We start from the raw sequence: 17980 nt of genomic DNA, 5'->3' as shown, positions 1-17980 counted from the left end.
CCGGCCGCTGTGGCCGAGCTATTCTAGGCGCTTCAGTCTGGAACCGCGCTGCCGCTACGGTCTCAGGTTCGAATCCTGCCTCGGGCATGGATGCATCTGATGTCCTTAGGTTAGTTAGGTTTAAGTAGTTCTAACTATAGGGGATTGATGATCTCAGATGTTAAGTCCCATAGTGCTTAGAGCCATTTGAACCACGCATACGTGTGGTACCAGTTTCACCACCTGCGTCATCGGAGGTGGCACTACGTGCTTGGGAATACTTACCTCTGCCGATCATCATAACTGAATGTGTGGATGCACATTGGCCAGCACACTGTGTCTGTACGATTCTGCATGGCTGATAGAACAATATCTATCCTCTCATTGCGATAGTCGCGCGTCACTGCTGAGATCCCAAAATTCAAACGAGGTTTCTGAATGAGAAACCCACTGCGTAATTTTTACTCATATTCAAAATGTTGATGACGTTTGTGCTGTGTCTCAGGCACGGTGTATATTCGCCTTTACAATTGCTCGTTATCGGAACACGTCTGTGTGTTAAAATCAAGTGAAAATGTATAATTTTATGTGTATGACATCGTAGACGATGTGTAAAAACAATGTTCTAGATGAACGGTACACGCTAAAATGGCAGGCGGTTGACGCATGCTGTAGCTGCGAAGCGACCATTGGCCGTCGCAAAAGACAGAGATGCTACAATGGGGCTACGGAACAACAGGCCGCCGCTTAAGTTTATCGAAGGCCACTGGTGATAATCATGGAGTTAAAAAAATGAAGGGAGATGGCACTGTAGACTTATGCTGTACGTTGTTTTGAAGCCAGAGTGGGCGGGGCCTCCCGGCAATTTAAATAACCCAAAACATTATCAGATGCTGTTTACGATTGCTTCTTGTTGATTATTTCTGTCGTGTGCACGCAACAGCTGTTTTAAATACAGAAAATTACAGTGCTTACATGAAGAATGTAGTGTAAGGAAGGCAGTTTCGAACGTATTTCTGGTTTTGAATGCGTTTTTGCTCTTGTAATACGACACATTCGCCCTCGTAAATGTACCATGTTTTTGTTCATATATTTCAAATAAATAAGAAGTGAATGATGTGATATGGAAAGTATGCTTTCGTAATGCATTTTATTCCTCGTTTACTATATCCATATCTACAGCAAATGAAGCTATAATTCCGAACCCAACGCTTGTTGTTTGCTTACTGCTATTGCTTCTTGTTCATTACATTATCAGCTTTCAGCTCTTAAGCACAACATTTCTAATGTTCACGTGTGCAAAGAAATTTACCCACGTGTTCTGTTGTTAGCCCAAAAAGTGTGCAATGAGGAAAGAAGGAAGGTATGCTATTGCATCTTGTGCATATCAGTAAACTGAACGAGTACTGAAATGTCAAAGAAACAGAACTGCTTAGAGGTACACAATAGAGTTCTTGTTTGATTAGATTGCATTAGTCTCAATGTAGTTTAGACACCTTCTCACTCTGAAATCTCATCTGTGATGTGTCACTCAGCGTGTGGCCAACAACAGCAATAAAAATGGTATAATTTTTAAATTTGAGTATTAGCCAGCATTGTGCATTGATAGTATAAAGGTGATAAAGGGAATGGTCTCAAACGCGTAAGACCCCGTAAAATGGATATTTCGCTTTAACACGAATGTAAGTAATATTCTTAGTAATGGCAGCCTAATCTGTGTAAGATGTAGGCGTACCTTTCCAACAGTAGCCTGTTTGCTGCTTTACCCGAAATATTTCCCGCCAATGAATCTGTCAGTTTATCAGGAATAACCAAACATAGCATAATAGGAATTTACGTCTACTTTGACCATCTGCTTGGTTTTACTTTTGAATTCCATTTTGTAGTTTTCAAAGTGTATAAGCCTATACCATGCTTTGTGGTATACCAATAGTTACCAATAGTTACATAGTTAGTTTTATGTTTCATATTCATTTGCGTGATTAATCGTAATGGTGTGGCAGAGTTATTATATACGTACATCAATTTTTTTTAAATATGCTTCCATGGTGATCATTTATTAGTTTTTTCGTTTTCTACTTAAGAGCAGACAGTTGTTAGTCAGTAATTCCTACCCATCATGATTTACAAATTACAGAAATAGATAATATTTTGAGAAACAGAAGGACTTGTCAAAGAAAAACGTTTTCAGTTTCATTTAAAATGTTACTTTCCTGTCTGTCAGGCATTTTATGTCAATTAGCAATTTATCAAAACTTTTGGTTGCAGTATTGTGAGCCCCTGATTGCGCTACAGACAAACATAACGTGGTGTAATGAATATCATTTTTCCTTCTGATGCTGTAATTATGTGCATCATTGTTCCTGTCGAAGTGCAGTGGATTATTAGCACCAAACTTCGTGGGGGGAGTAACTATGTTGTGGAAACGATAGACTGCTATTCATTCGCCGAGCAGCAGGCAGGCACGACGAAAAGAGTGCTCACACTTCAGCCAAAGCCTTCTTCAAAAAGGAAGCAAAACACACTTACACATTCGTACGGTCATACACACAAAACTCTCACACATACATGACCGCTGGCTCCGGCTCTTGTAGTCAGAGTCGTTTTTGAAGGGGGAGGAAATGAGAACAATGCGTAGTTATCAACGAGAGGAATTTAGGGCATGAGATGCTGCCATAACAGCCAGAGCAGTTACTTAGCCGTGTGCTGTGCGGGGACGAGGCCTTTCATACCGTGTGGCTCGGATGTCGGAGCGTTTGCGATTTGCATGGCAATGAAAAATATAGGAAACAAGGGAAAGAACGGACACTGAGTAAAGTAAGGCAAATCCAAAGTCGAATGACAAAAATAAAACAACTACAATAAAAGTAAACAGTGCAAAAGAAAATATTGCTTGAACGGATTCCTTTAAACTTTAGATTACGGTCGGATAGTTTAGTAGACCCGCAAACAACGCAAGCATGGTTTTTATAGTGAAACTACTATGTCTCCAGACAATCAAAACAGCCAACACGGTCGAAACTGGGCACGGGCACGTCAGAGTGAAGTCACGGCGAAGTGTCACCGCGATGAACCGTGGAGGTATGAATGCGGTGAACCTAATGTTTTGGACTACTTAAGATGGCCGGCGTCGGCTTAAAGTTTGTCGAGGTGGCGTTTTGTGTTTGTTCGTCTTTAATGGTTCCCACATGATTTTCATCAGAGAGATAGTTCATGTATAGACCTTAGACAGTCTACATGTAGGTCTTATTGGTAGTCTGTCCACATCCAGACATCGTGCGAGCTGGATCGTCGCATGGCGATCTGTTTTGGCAAGGTTTGGTGTGGTTGGAGTAATAGTCTGGCGTAACCAGACTGTCTATATAGCGTGGTGCGGAAAGTCAGATTTTTTAGAAGAAACTACCGTGAATTGCAGTAGTTGCGGGAGTTGTTCGCCCCCCCCCCCCCCCCCACCCCTTTCCCTTCAAGGGCCGATTTTGGAATATTTAGGTTCTCACGAGTTTTCGTGGTAGCAGTTAAGCCACGGAGTTGGCGAAAAACTGGCAGGTGTGAAGTTTTCCAACTTCTAGTGCTGCTTGCAATTATAGTGAATTGTGGTAAATTTAGGCTGTGGAAGGCACAGCTGGAACAAAGCGTTAATGTGGTAATAGCAACTTTGTGCTGGTATCAGAGGTATGTGATATTTTGATCCGCGACGTATTTTTAGTAGCTTACAGCTCGCTCAGAAGTAATTGGGTTGTTGGCTGGTCCATTAGTAGTGACTTACGTTGTTTGAAGGGCATCGAACGAGGTAACGACTCGAGTGCGTTACGGTGGAATTTTGGACCCTAACATACACGGTGGACATCATTTGGCTCGTTAGTTTGAATTAGCCCACGAATAATTAAATAGACCGTACCGTTAGCCGATGTTTATTGCGCAACTTAGTAACGTGGAACCATGAACGAACCGCACGGTACTGAGACTTGCAGAGTGGAATGTGATGAGTGGACTATTTTCAAATAGGTAATTGTTGCGGGTCGCGTCACGTCAATGCCTGAAGAGGCAGCGCTTTGCTTTGACAGTTAATTGTTATGGTCAAACAGGTGGTTGCATTTAGGACTTTTATTTTTTATTTATTTATTTTTTGTGGATTGTATTATTATCGATTTGTAGGTCATTAGTTTGTTGTTGGCACTTACATCAAAAAAATTGTATTGAAATACATAAAAAGACTCAAATAAAATGACGCTACGTGACAGAAATATAAAAGAAAGATTGCGTTCTGAATTATAATTATTATAGATAAATGTGATAGTTCCGGATTCAGAATCTTAGAATTTGTATTAAATGTGATAAGTTGACATAGATAAAATGAGCCAGAAAGAGAGTTAATATTTGTAGCATTTACCTAAAGAGCGTACAGTAATCAGAATCAGTAACTGAATTTACTAAAAGATAAAGGTTCCTCCAAGTGCTAAGGAAAGCCGACTTAAGTGTTTCACTTGAAACGTGAAACAGCAATTGCTCATTGGTCGTAAATTCGGATGTAATGAAACTAAATACGTAATTGGCTATCTGTCTGATATTTTCGGCTAGTTAACGTAAAATATAGAGAAAAAGTGACAAAAACTAAGTCATATTGATATTTGGACGGTTTCTTTTGAATAATTAACAGCCGGTAACGAAGTTTAATAGTAATTACGCATTATCGTTGACATTCAAAGATTGTGTTATCTTTGCTATCTTAAGTTATGATTAAGGCGTAGTGCTTAAACTGGAAAGGAATTAGATAGCAAAAGATATTCACACATACCTATCACGTTTAACTAATTCTCGGAGAAGAAAGAAAGAGAGAGAGAGATTTATAGATAATTCGTAACTATTGCTGTACTTAATCACAGGGGATTAATATCTCAGTAGCAGGATTCAAAGATATTGCCATTTGACACGAGAAATTTATCGCATTGGACAGATCATAGCGATTTATAACGACACTTCAGAAGAATTCATAAAGGTATCCATTTAGAGTTACTTTTCGCCTACGCTAATACGAGGTTAAGATTTTTCGAGTTAGTTGGAATTTTTCAGGACTCGTATTCATTGCGATTAGGATTTTTATGTCAGTTGAGATTTCAATATCAGGCATTACTCTTTAATATGTCTCGCTGAGTGATGTAAAATTTCGAGTTTCCGAACGTCTATTGCTTGTTATACAGGGTGGTCCATTGATCGTGACCGGGCCAAATATCTCACGAAATAAGCGTCAAACGAGAAAACTACAAAAAACGAAACTTGTCAAGCTTGAAGGGGGAAAAACCAGATGGCGCTATGGTTGGCCCGCTAAATGGCGCTGCCGTAGGTCAAACGGATATCAACTGCGATTTAAAAAAAAAAAAAAAAAGACATTTTTATTACATATTCGTGTAGTACGTAAAGAAATATGAATATTTTAGTTGGCACACTTTTTTCGCTTTGCGATAGATATCTCTGTAGTAGTCACAAACATATGGCTCACAATTTTAGACGGACAGTTGATGACAGGTAGATTTCTTAAATTAAAATAAAGAACGTAGGTACGTTTGAACATTTTCTTTCGGTTGTTCCAATGTGATACATGTACCTTTGTGAACTTATCACTTCTGAGAACGCATGCTGTTACAGCGTGATTAGCTGTAAATACCAGATTAATGCAATAAATGCTCAAAATGATGTCCGTCAACCTCACTGCATTTTTCAGTACGTGTAACGACATTCCTCTCAACAGCGAGTAGTTCGCCTTCCGTAATGTTCCCACATGCATTGACAATGCGCTGACGCATGTTGTCAGGCGTTGTCGGTGGGTCACGATAGCAAATATCCCTCAACTTTCCCCACAGAAAGAAATCCGTGGACGTCAGAACCGGTGAACGTGCGGGCCATGGTATGGTGCTCCGACGACCAATCCACCTGTCATGAAATATGCTATTCAATACCGCTTCAACCGCACGCGATCTATGTGCCGGCCATCCATCATGTTGGAAGTACATCGTCATTCTGCCATGCAGTGAAACATCTTGCAGTAACATCGGTAGAACATTACGTAGGAAATCAGAATACATTACACCATTTAGATTGCCGTCGATAATATGGGAGGCCAATTATCCTTCCTCCCATAATGCCGCACCATACATTAACTCGCCAAGGTCGCTGATGTTCCACTTGTCGCAGCCATCGTGGATTTTCCGTTGCCCAATAGTGCAAATTATGCCGGTTTACGTTACCGCTGTTGGTGAATGACGCTTCGTCGCTAAATAGAACGCGTGCAAAAAATCTGTCATCGCCCCGTAATTTCTCTTGTGCCCAGTGGCAGAACTGAGCACGACGTTCAAAGTCGTCGCCATGCAATTCATGGTGCATAGAAATATGATACGGGTGCAATCGATGTTGATGTAGCATTCTCAACACCGACGTTTTTGAGATTCCCGATTCTCGCGCAGTTTGTCTGCTACTGATGTGCGGATTAGGCGCGACAGCAGCTAAAACACCTACTTGGGCATTATCATTTGTTGCAAGTTGGTGGTTGACGTTTCATAAGTGGCTGAACACTTCCTGTTTCCTTAAATAACTCAACTATTCGGCGAACGGTCCGGACGCTTGGATGATGTCGTCCAGAATACCAAGTAGCATACATAGCACACGCCCGTTGGGCATTTTGATCACAATAGCCATACATCAACACGATATCGACCTTTTCCGCAATTGGTAAACGGTACATTTTAACACGGGTAATGTATCACGAAGCAAATACCGTCCGCACTGGCGGAATGTTACGTGATACCAAGTACTTATATGTTTGTGACTATTACAGCGTTATCTATCACAAAGCGAAAAAAGTGGTCCAACTAAAACATTCATATTTCTTTACGTACTACACGAATATATAAATGGAGGTTCCTATATAAAAAAATCGCAGTTGATATCCGTTTGACCTATGGCAGCGCCATCTAGCGGGTCAACAATAGCGCCATCTGGTTTCCCTCTTCAAGCTAGACGAGTTTCGTTCTTTGTAGTTTTTTCGTTTGATGCTTGTTTCGTGAGATATTTGGCCGGTCACTATCAATGGACCACCCTGTATACTTTCGCAAACGGTACTTAGCCTTATTAGTAGTAAAGATAAGTAGAAAATATTTTTCGCTGTGTAGGTATGTGTCGTACCTTGTTCCACTCATTGGACTTCGAATAATGAAATTAAATGATTGTATGACATCATTGGCTGGGATGTCCCAGTCGGGTTCGGCCGCCAAGTGCAAGTCTTATTTGAGTCGGCGCCTCATTGGGCGACTTGCGGCCGACGGTGAGGATAAAATGATGATGGGGACAACACAACACCCAGTCCCCGAGCGGAGAAAATGTCAAACCCAGCCGGGAATCGAACCCGGGTCCAGTGCATGGGAGGCAAGCACGTTACCACCTTTTTTTAAAAATTTCATTTTCGTTCATTGCATCTTGTTGGGGGCGGACGTCGTAAGATACCCGTTTAAGTTCGTCGTTGATCGGTTAACTCAGTTTTTTTTATTACAGAGGGCAGCTAACCCTCTGACCGAACACACTGAGCTACCATGCTGGCCACCCCGTAAGCAGGCGGACGACTTCGAATAACAATTAGGTTTAAACCCCCTTTGGAGCTCTATCAGACTAGCTGTGCGTTACAAGTAACTAACAAAAAAATGGTTCAAGTGAATCTGAGCACTAAGGGACTTAACATCTAAGGTCATCAGTCCCCTAGAACTTAGAACGACTTAAACCCAACTAACCTAAGGACATCACACACGTCCATGCCCGAGCCCGAGGCAGGATTCGAACCTGCGACCGTAGCGGTCTCACGGTTCCACACTGAAGCACCTAGAACCGCTCGGCCACTGCGGCCGGCAAGTAACTAACATTTAATACAATATAAGTACTGTACGTTTAATCATTTCTGATGTGCTGGACGGTAAGTGTACTCGGATGTTAGCGCAGTAGCAGGAAGTCCCATAGAAAGCACTGTGATGTAAGTGCAGTGACTCACTGTGTCCTTGTATATCCAAAAGTAAAGAGTCCTATGGCTAACACGCTACCACACGTTACTGGTATATTCATGATGTTGCACTGGAACGCTAATAATTTGTATATCCACGCATGTAGTACAGTTTATGCCAGTTTGCTACATACCGTCGTCATGGTGTTGCAGTTTTGATGGCCGGCAGGGAACGTATAGCAGATTTTTCCAAGCGGGCTGCTCTGAGCTAGGCTATGTGATAGATGTCTCCCCAGCCATGACCACACAAATCTGTCAAGCACGGAAAGATTAACTTCCATGCCTTGAAACGCATGACTGAATCCTGCAATCAGCCCAGGTATCATTACCGTCGGAACAAGGTACACTACACTCGTGAAACACTCCCAAAGATAAAAAGAAAAATAGCGCTGCACGCGGAACTGGCAACAGGTCTTGCTTGACATATCCAGTGAATGCCAAAGTGGACAGTTAGCTGCGTTCGCAGATGCAAACTGAAATATACAGGAGCTCTGCTTGATGAGACCAGAGGCAAAGAAAAGAAAGACAAGTATAGCACCGCTGGCTGGAAGACCCAGAAGGGTAGTTGCAGCCCGCTAATCAGAAGGGGTGTTCTTTCTCGACACATATTGGCACCTTTCCCCGCAGTGCGTGTAGCTGTTGAGTATGGATGACTGTAAGGCATGTGTGTATATTGCGGTGACACATTTACGTTCTAAGAAGATAAGCTACACGATGAAATGCGATATTGCGTCGTAGCCTACTCCTCTAGAATAGCATCAAGCGGGGCCGTCGAGCTTATTCTCCCAACAGACGGATCACCACCGACGATGTTACATGCCCACATCCCATGAGACACAATATGCAGATTTATAGTTTAAACCATGGTTATTTTTTTTTTTTTTCAAAGAAATTTCCGCACTGGCCGTATGAATGATTTTTATTATATCTGCGACCAGTTTCGCACCACTTATCGGTGCATCCTCAGGCAATATACGCTATTTATAACATAGTAAGGTTGATCATTGCCCCGTAGCCATTCCCCAGCATTCACGTCCAATATACCATCATCTGGTAGTTAAATATATAAAATTCCTTTTTTTTAAATTTTTTTAAATGATAGAAGCGGCAGTGACCGTGCAAATTGAGAGGAGCACATCAGCGACCCAGGCTCAAAAGCGGCCGTAGGTGCGCATTTGCGGGAAACGGGTCACCATATCACCGGTATCCAAAAGAACATGCGGGTGTTACACTTGGAAAGTAAGGGCAACACCCTTAATGTTTTGGAAGAGGTTGAAATCTTCAGAGTTATGAAGAAATCCACTCGCTCCTCACTTAATGCCCAGACCGATCTGAGGCACAAGGGTCTTTTAGAAAATTTTGACTACTTAAACAGGTAACCTTACCCGTATAGCTTACTTGTTAGTAGGTTTTGTGCGTGCTCCGGGCCTTACGCATTCAGAACCACCACATTTATTATTCTTATGGTCTTAACTAACTGCCCATTTTTTATTGGCCACCTAGTGTGGTATTAGACTTTTTTTTTAAAAAAATAGACATAAGGAACTGTTTATCAAATGTTCAGTAGCCCACACTCTTCACACTTTGTACATGTCATCCGGCCTCTGGCGATTCTCGCGACATGACGTGAGAGCTTTCAGTGTTTCGGCCAGTCAGTCAGGTCGTGTCCGCCGTCGCGCGGCTCCTCTCACCTTGCACGGTCATTGCCGCTCCCAAAATTTAAAAAAAATTTTAAAAAAGGATTTTTATATTTCAACCAGCGTTTTCACCAAATGACGGCATATTGGACGTGAATGCTGGGGAGTGGCTACAGGGCAATTTTCAACCTTACTACGTTATAAATAGCGTATATTGCCTGAGGATGCACCGATAAGTGGTGCGAAACAAGTCACAGATTTAATAAAAATCAGTCATTCAGCCAGTGCGAAATTTTCTTTGAAAAAATGTCGAAGTTTGGCTGAGGTTGACCGCCCTACAAAACAACATTTTGAACCATGAGTGCAAAGGTTGTGACTAGAAATTTCACACCAACAGCTTCCCTCTCCTTGCCGGATGAATACACTGAGGTGACAAGTCATGGGATAGCGATATGTACACATACAGATTGCGGCAGTATTGCATATGTTGTGACTTGGCAAGACAGCCAAGTCACAATGAGCGGAAGCCAAAAGGCACGCGTTAAGCTCACGCAGATTGGCGTGAGGTCTGGAACAGTTAAGGGAATTAATAGTAGCAAATAAAGTACGTAGTTGATATAATACTTAACTTTAATCCACAATTGTAGAACATCTCTCTTGACGGTACATGTTATAACCACAATATAAAATAATATCAAATGCTATGGCGCCTTGCTAGGTCGTAGCAAATGACGTAGCTGTAGGCTATGCTAACTATCGTCTCGGCAAATGAGAACGTAGTTGTCAGTGATCCATCTCTGGCTAAGTCGGCTGTACAACTGGGGCGAGTGCCAGGACGTCTCTCTAGACCTGCCGTGTAGTGGCGCTCGGTCTGCTATCACTGACAGCGGCAACACGCGGGTCCGACGCATACTAATGGACCGCGGCCGATTTAAAGGCTACCACCTAGCAAGTGTGGTGTCTGGCGGTGACACCACAGCGTAGACAAGGTATAAAAGAGCAGTGCATTCCCGGAGGTGTCATTTGCACTCTGGTGATTCATGTGAAGAGGATTCCGACGCGATTATTGCCCCACGACGGGAATTAACAGACTTTTGAACGCGAAATGGTAGTTGGAGCTAGAAGCATGGGACATTCCATTTCGCAAAATTTTTAGGGAATTCAACATTCCGCGATCCACAGTGTCAAGAATGTGCCGAGAATACCACCTTTCTGGCATTATCTCTCACCACGGGCAATGCACTGGCCGATGGCCTACGCTTACCGACAGAGAGCAGCGTCGTTTGCGTAGAGTTGTCAGTGCTAATAGACAACCAACAATGCGTGAAACAACTACAAAAATTGGTGTGGGACGTACGACGAACGTATCTGTTAGGAGAGTGCCGCAAAATGTGGGAGAATACGACCGACGCGTGTACCTTTGCTAACAGCACGACGTGGTTTGCAGCGCCTCTGCTGGGCTCATGACCATACCGGTTGGATCCTCGACGACTGGAAGACCGTGGCCTGGTCAGATGACTCTCGATTTCAGACGGTAAGAGCTAACTGTAGGGCCTAAGTGTTGCGTAGACCTCACGAAGTCGTGGAACCAAGTTGCCAACGAGGCTCTGGGCAAGCTGGTGAGGGCTACATAATGGTGTGGTCTATGTTTACATGTAATGAGACTGGGTCCTCTGGATGTTCGGCTACTTGAAGACCATTTGCAGCAATTCATGGACGTCATGTTCCTAAACAGAGACGGAATTTTCACTGATTAAAATGCGCCCTCTCCCCTAGCCACTGTTGCTCGCCGTTGGTTTGAAGAACATTCTGGACAGTTCGAGTGGATAATTTGGCCACCCAGATCGCCCGACATGAATGCCATCGAACATTTACGGGACATAATAGAGAGGTCAAATCGTGCACAAAATCCTATACTGACAACACTTCCGCAGCTATGGACGGCTATAGTGGCACCAGGACTCAATTTTTCTGTAGGGGACTTCCAGCGACTTGTTGGATCGATGCCACGTCGAGTTGCTGTATTACACCGGGAGAAACGAGGTCCGACACGATTCTTGGAGGTTTTCCATGACTTGTGTCACTTCAGTGTACTTACAGTGAATGTATTTTCCACCGCCGCGCGGGATTAGCCGAGCGGTCTGTGGCGCTGGAGTCATGGACTGTGCGGCTGGTCCCGGCGGAGGTTCGAGTCCTCCCTCGGGCATGGGTGTGTGTGTGTTTGTCCTTGGGATAATTTAGGTTAAGTGGTGTGTAAGCTTAGGGACTGATAACTTTAGCAGTTAAGTCCTATAAGATTTCACACACATTTGAACATTTTTTTTAATTTTCCACCACGAGTTTGCGAGCTGGCTACTTCCAACTCAAGCTCCACCGCCCAGGGGTGCGGTAGCGATCTGGTGGATTATGGAGATGGGTGGAAGAGAGATGACGGTACACAGCATACGATATTGTGAGTATAAATTCTGTAAGTGTGTAACACATTAACTGCACCATTTAAGTACACTGGCAGAAGTACACGTTATGTAAGATGATTACTGACCGCTACAGCAAAAACAGTTGTGGAAAACTTTTCTTAATTAGATCCAACAGCCAGGGCTCGCTGTTTCCTATAATCTCAGGTCCACATTTGCAACTGTTAAGGTAACCTTCTCGTGAAAGTCGGCATGGCTGTGAATAATTCGTGTGTGTGTGTGTGTGTGTGTGTGTGTGTGTGTGTGTGTGTGTGTTTGTGAGTGTTTGTGTGTGTTTCTTTGTTTGTTTGTTTGTGTGTCTAAAACACCTTCACCAGTAATCTAATGATTGAACCGCAGTACATATTCTATAGCAGAGTGGTCCTAGTGTAGTTATAATATAATTACTAAATACAGCCGTTGATAAAATCCAGCACTAGATTAAACTCTGCTGGGAAAGGTTGTTATAGCAGTCAGCATAAACGAGAAACGAATAACCGTAACAGGGGTAGCTATAGTGCCCATTATAAATCTCTTGGTGGAAAGAAATGTAACTAATGCCTCTGTAAAGAAGAGTGTTACGCAGCCGCTAGATCTGTTCTGTGGTCTGTTACTATCACTCGCCATGAGGTGCACTCAGGTATAAACTGTGAAAACAACGGCGTAGTGGTGGTTACTCACAGAGGACGTCGTTCTGAGGCATCCACTTCTGAGCTCGCACGTTGCGTGGCAGGTGTGGCAGGGCAGCCGGGTCGACCTTCCAGAGGACGTTCTGAGGCACCGACGCCAAAGCGTCGAGAATTGCTTTAAACTTCTCCTCTGGCAAATCGTCAGGCTGCACCAGGGAACCGAAGCTGAAGTAGATCACTCCCTGAGGACTATTATCTAGAAAACTCTGCAGATCCTGAAAAGAGTAATGGAAACGAATTAAGGACCAATTACTGTCGTTGTTGTGAGACTGAAGGCAGAAGCTAGTCCTTTACAGCTCTTGACGCTAGTCCATCCTGTGCAAGGCTCTTCAGCTCTGTGTAACTATAGCAGCCTCGTATTGCTATCAAACACTCGTCACCTTCTACAAATTTTCCTCCCCACACTTCCCTCCATTACAAAACTGACTATTCCTAAGCAGCCGATCCATTATTTTAGTTATATTATGCCATAAATTTCTTTTCTTACAATTAAAATCAAAACCTCTTCGATAATTAGTTATTCACTCCAGCCAATCTCATCTTCAGCATTCTCGTTTACAGCATTTGTCAGTTTCAGGCAGTACTGCAAATACTTATGGAAAAATTTCCTAATACTTAAATTCATGAGCTTCAATGGATTGGAAATAACAGCTAACCAGATACAAAATGCAAATTTATTTAACCTTCACCATGATTTCGATAGCTTTAAAACTGTCTTTTTCAAAAGGTATTATACCTATTAATAATTGTTACGACATTGTGTATAGAACAGACATGGTATCGTTACAATAAACAAAATTACAGGAAATGTTTACAAATAATTTTAATGAAGCATAGTCACGTAGAATCACATATTATTTATATCCGATGTGGGAGTCGTTGATTGTCTGTCGCATGTGCGGGTCATCCACTAACACACATTTAAAATACATGATTTAAAAGTTGTAGCTCACAACTTTACCGCTCGATGCAGATCTTTGCGCTGTGTTTGTTTTCCTCAAAATTCTATGTTCAGTAACAACACGTCTTTAATTTTGTTGTGTTACAATGTACACTTAGTCATCCACAGTTCGGTGGATCCTCAACATTTTATTAATGAACCACCTTAGGGTAATCCTTTTCATTTTTATTTTTAGTGTCTTTTATTCATCCTATAACATCATGATTTCTAGATACGAGGGTGGTTTGAAAAGTTCTCGGTATCACCAAGAGAGGTCAGCGCTAGCGCAACGAGTTGTTCACGTGATATTCATTGGCCTGTTGCCTGTAAACACGTGTCACGTCAGTACTCTTGAAAGACAGCTGTGGCGGTGACGTGTCTGTTGTTGTTCCCGTGTTGTGATTTACGAAGATGGAAAAAATGGTTCAAATGGCTCTCAACACTATGGGACTTAACTTCTGAGGTCATCAGTCCCCTAGAACTTAGAACTGCTTAAACCTAACTAACCTAAGGTCATCACACACATCCATGCCCGAGGCAGGATTCGAACATGCGACCGTAGCTGTCGCGCGGTTCCAGACTGTAGCGCCTAGAACCGCTCGGCCACCCCGGCCGGCGAAGATGGAAAAAAATCGCGATTCGAGCAGTGATTAAGTACTTCGTAAAGAAAGGTATGAAAGCGAAGGACATTCATGCCGATTTCCAGAATACACTGGGGGACTCTGTTCCTTCATCTTCAACTGTTGCCGAGTGGACAAATGAATTTAAATTTGGTCGGGAGAGCTTAGATGATGATCCCCACAGAGGTCGGCCGAGATGTTCACTACTCCAGAAATCGTTGCAAAAGTGCACAAAATGGTCATGGAGGATCGCCGATTGAAAGTGCATGAAATTTCTCACGCTTGCCAGATGTCATCTGAAAGGGTGTATCACATTTTAACTGAAGAATTGGAAATCATAAAATTATCTGCAAGTGGGTGCCGCGACTCTTGCGGCTGGTTCAAAAACGCGTGAGAATGGACATATCGGAACAATGTTTGGCCCGTTTTAGGAGAAATGAAAAAATTTTTTTGCGTTGGTTTGTGATACCACAGATACAAAACAACAGTCAAATCAGTGGAAACATGCTGGTTCTCTGCCACCAAACAAAACAAAGACAATTCCTTCAGCGGGAAAGGTTATGACATCAGTGTTCTGGGTTGCGAAGGGGATTCTGTTTGTAGATTATCTCCCCACTGAACAAACAATTACGGGATAATACTATGCTAACCTCCTGGACAAATTGCAACAAAGGATATGCGAAAAAAGTCCAGGTTTATCAAAGAAGAAAGTCATCTTCCATCAAGACAATGCGCGCCCGCACACATGTGCCGTCGCCATAGAAAAATTACACGAACTAAGGCATGAATTGTTCCCAAAACTGAAAATTTTTCTTGTTCGGCGAAGATTCACTTCAAACGAAGAACTGATAGCCGGCGTTGACAACTATTTTGCCGACGTGGAGGAAACTCATTTTCGAGATGGGATCAAGGCACTGGAACATCGCAGGACCAAGTGCATTAATCTAAAAGCATATATATATATATATATCCACGTACAAGTGCTTCGCTTGCGTTTTTGTGATATTGTAAAGAGTTTGCTTTGTTTACCTGAGCCTGCGGGCTCTTTATAAGCCACATGACTTGAATGGAACACTTTTTTACCCCCTCCCTTCTCCCCATTTCAACTTTTTAGTTTACATATTAATTCCACTAAGGAACATGTACTTGTGATATCACACACGCTGCTCATTGCAGCTACACGCATGCAGGATGTGTGACAAGCCTTCAAAAATGTTAGAATCACAGTCAAAATCTACCTGGTGCTTGGGAACCTCCTTAGCTGGAACCACAATATTGTCTTTCCTACTATATTTCTTTCCTTCGCTGCCTAGTTTCTTCCTTTGACTTTGAGCACTCCGTTTTTGTGCAGTTTTCCTTTCCATTATGGAATATTTTGTATTATTTACATGCAATAATTACTTCAGCAATTCCCTATGTTGTAAACAAGCCACAGACCTTGTACATCAATCGTCAGTAGTTCACACAAGTGCACGCCAAGAGACTAACAGAGAGTTGGCGCATGACTCATTATTTGAACTTCGATGTTGGTGTTAGACACTAGTGCAATCTTTAGACAGCTGTATACACTGATTCCCGATGATCTGGCAGTTTTGTCAGAATAAATGTCATTGGTCTTGATGACATTTACAGCGGAATTTTTTGGCGCTTCGCCCGTTATTTACTCACATGCCAGAAATGCATGTTGAAACATAAAACCAGATGCTAGGTGCAACACTTTTGTTTTTGCACCTGTGCAGTGTCCTCCACAAGCTACAATCGTCAGTCGTGGTCAGAACAATTTTATGTGTAGCTGTGAGTGCATTATTTCGGAGCTTAGTGAATTCTAACGTGGGCAAATTTACCGCGCTCGCAGGGTGGGTACTTTCGTAACAAAGGTAGCCGAAGTGATTGTTTTTACGAGAGTCACCGTATCGAAGATTTATACCGCATACAGGGACAGTGGAAAAACATCATCTGCTAAGCCACAAGGCGGGTGAAAGTGTGTGACGAGGTATCGCAACGAACGGTCATCGAAGAGTATTCCGACGAAAAACAAGAAGATGACAGCTGCAAAAAGTCGCTGCAGAGTTGAATGTCGCACTCACGAGCCCTGTCAGCACCAAAACAACACGACGTGAGCTCCAGAAGCAGGGAACTAAAGAGCGAGCAGGAATTCCAAAACCACTCGTCAGCTATGCAAACGCCCGTAACAGGAAAAAGTGCTGACAAAGCCATGAAACCTGGGCTATGGATCCTGGCAACCACAGCAACTAGGTATCAATACTAATAAGCCTTTGTGATCCACTTTGGAGAGGAGAGTGTGTGGTTGCTATCCATCTCCGTCACCGTTGCCTGAACTTGTTGGTATTTTGTAGCAAGAGTGGTATAACATTCCCTTGACCTTGGAAGAATGTCATTTGGCCATATGAGCCTTGCAGCACACCGATTCCAACTTACGGCCGAGTGGTAAGGTACTAGGGGCCCGAACTGCTAAGGTCATCGGTCCTTAGGCTTACACACTACTTAATCTAACTTAGACTAACTTACGCTAAGGACAACACACACACCCATGCCCAAGGGAGGACTCGAATCTCCGACGGGGAGAGCCGCGCGAACCGTGACAAATGGCATATGTCTCTTTGAACTCTCTCCGTGGTATTGAGGTATTACAGTGGCCATCAAGACCCGTCTGTCCCTGGTAGAACCTGTGTGGCAACATCTCGGACGACAGCTGCGTCCCAGTGTCAGTATTCAGGCTGTCAAGGACCAGTTGCAACAGTTTGAGTCGTCTTGCTTCAGGAGAGGAGACAAACGCCTTATCACACACTTCCCAACCGAATTAGTGCATCCAGGCCTGAGGGTGTGCAGCGTCAAACTGACGAGTGAGCTGCTACTGCCAACTTCTTTGTAAATCTGATTCGATTTTGTAATCACCGAAACAACATCACATACCCTCTCAACCCAAGTTTCATTTCGTCCGCCCTCGCACCCACACCCATCCCTCTGCCGCCCCCTTATGACTGCTTCACTATTTTTATCAGACAGTGTACGTCTTACAATGTGTTTTCTATGAGAGGAACTATCCTGTAATCAGTAACACCTCGTACTGCTGTCGCAGTGGAGAGTGTTGTTGCAGTGTCCACGTGTGTTTTTTCGTAAGCGCTCAAAAGTAATTCTTTGAACAGCACGCTCTTACAGAGAAAGTTATCACGTAATAATAAACTTGTGTCTTGTAGGTTCAAATGGTTCAAATGGCTCTGAGCACTATGGGACTCAACTGCTGAGGTCATCAGTCCCCTAGAACTTAGAACTAGTTAAACCTAACTAACCTAAGGACATCACAAACATCCATGCCCGAGGCAGCATTCGAACCTGCGACCGTAGCGGTCTTGCGGTTCCAGACTGCAGCGCCTTTAACCGCACGGCCACTTCGGCCGGCATGTGTCTTGTAGAGTACAAGAGTTTGCTTCTACTGGCGTGACATTGAGACCGTATACTGGTGGTAGCTTATAATAAACTGAAGTAATCTGTTGAAATTAGTAAAGTTAAAAATTGGCCACCGTTGGAAACTGACTGTAAAGCAGAGAATACGTTATTTCAAAGTGCAAAGCCATTTTGTATTGGTGTATTAATTTCAAGTTT

The 17980-nt window shown here is 43.1% G+C and overlaps 1 protein-coding gene across 1 annotated transcript in view; it reads right to left on the bottom strand.

Annotated features, from left to right (window-relative positions):
* LOC126484754 (UDP-glucosyltransferase 2-like) overlaps nucleotides 1–17980 on the bottom strand; it is a 141697-nt gene that overhangs the window by 19775 nt on the left and 103942 nt on the right. Inside the window, exon 6 of the mRNA XM_050108349.1 lies at nucleotides 12789–13011. Within this exon, the coding sequence (XP_049964306.1) occupies nucleotides 12789–13011 (223 nt within the window). The remainder of the gene's footprint in view (nucleotides 1–12788; nucleotides 13012–17980) is intronic.

The sequence above is a fragment of the Schistocerca serialis genome, chromosome 6 (genome assembly GCF_023864345.2).
Source record: "Schistocerca serialis cubense isolate TAMUIC-IGC-003099 chromosome 6, iqSchSeri2.2, whole genome shotgun sequence".
Taxonomy (NCBI): domain Eukaryota; kingdom Metazoa; phylum Arthropoda; class Insecta; order Orthoptera; family Acrididae; genus Schistocerca; species Schistocerca serialis.
Note: the sequence above shows the minus strand (reverse complement) of the source record. Positions and strands in the feature narration are given on the sequence as shown.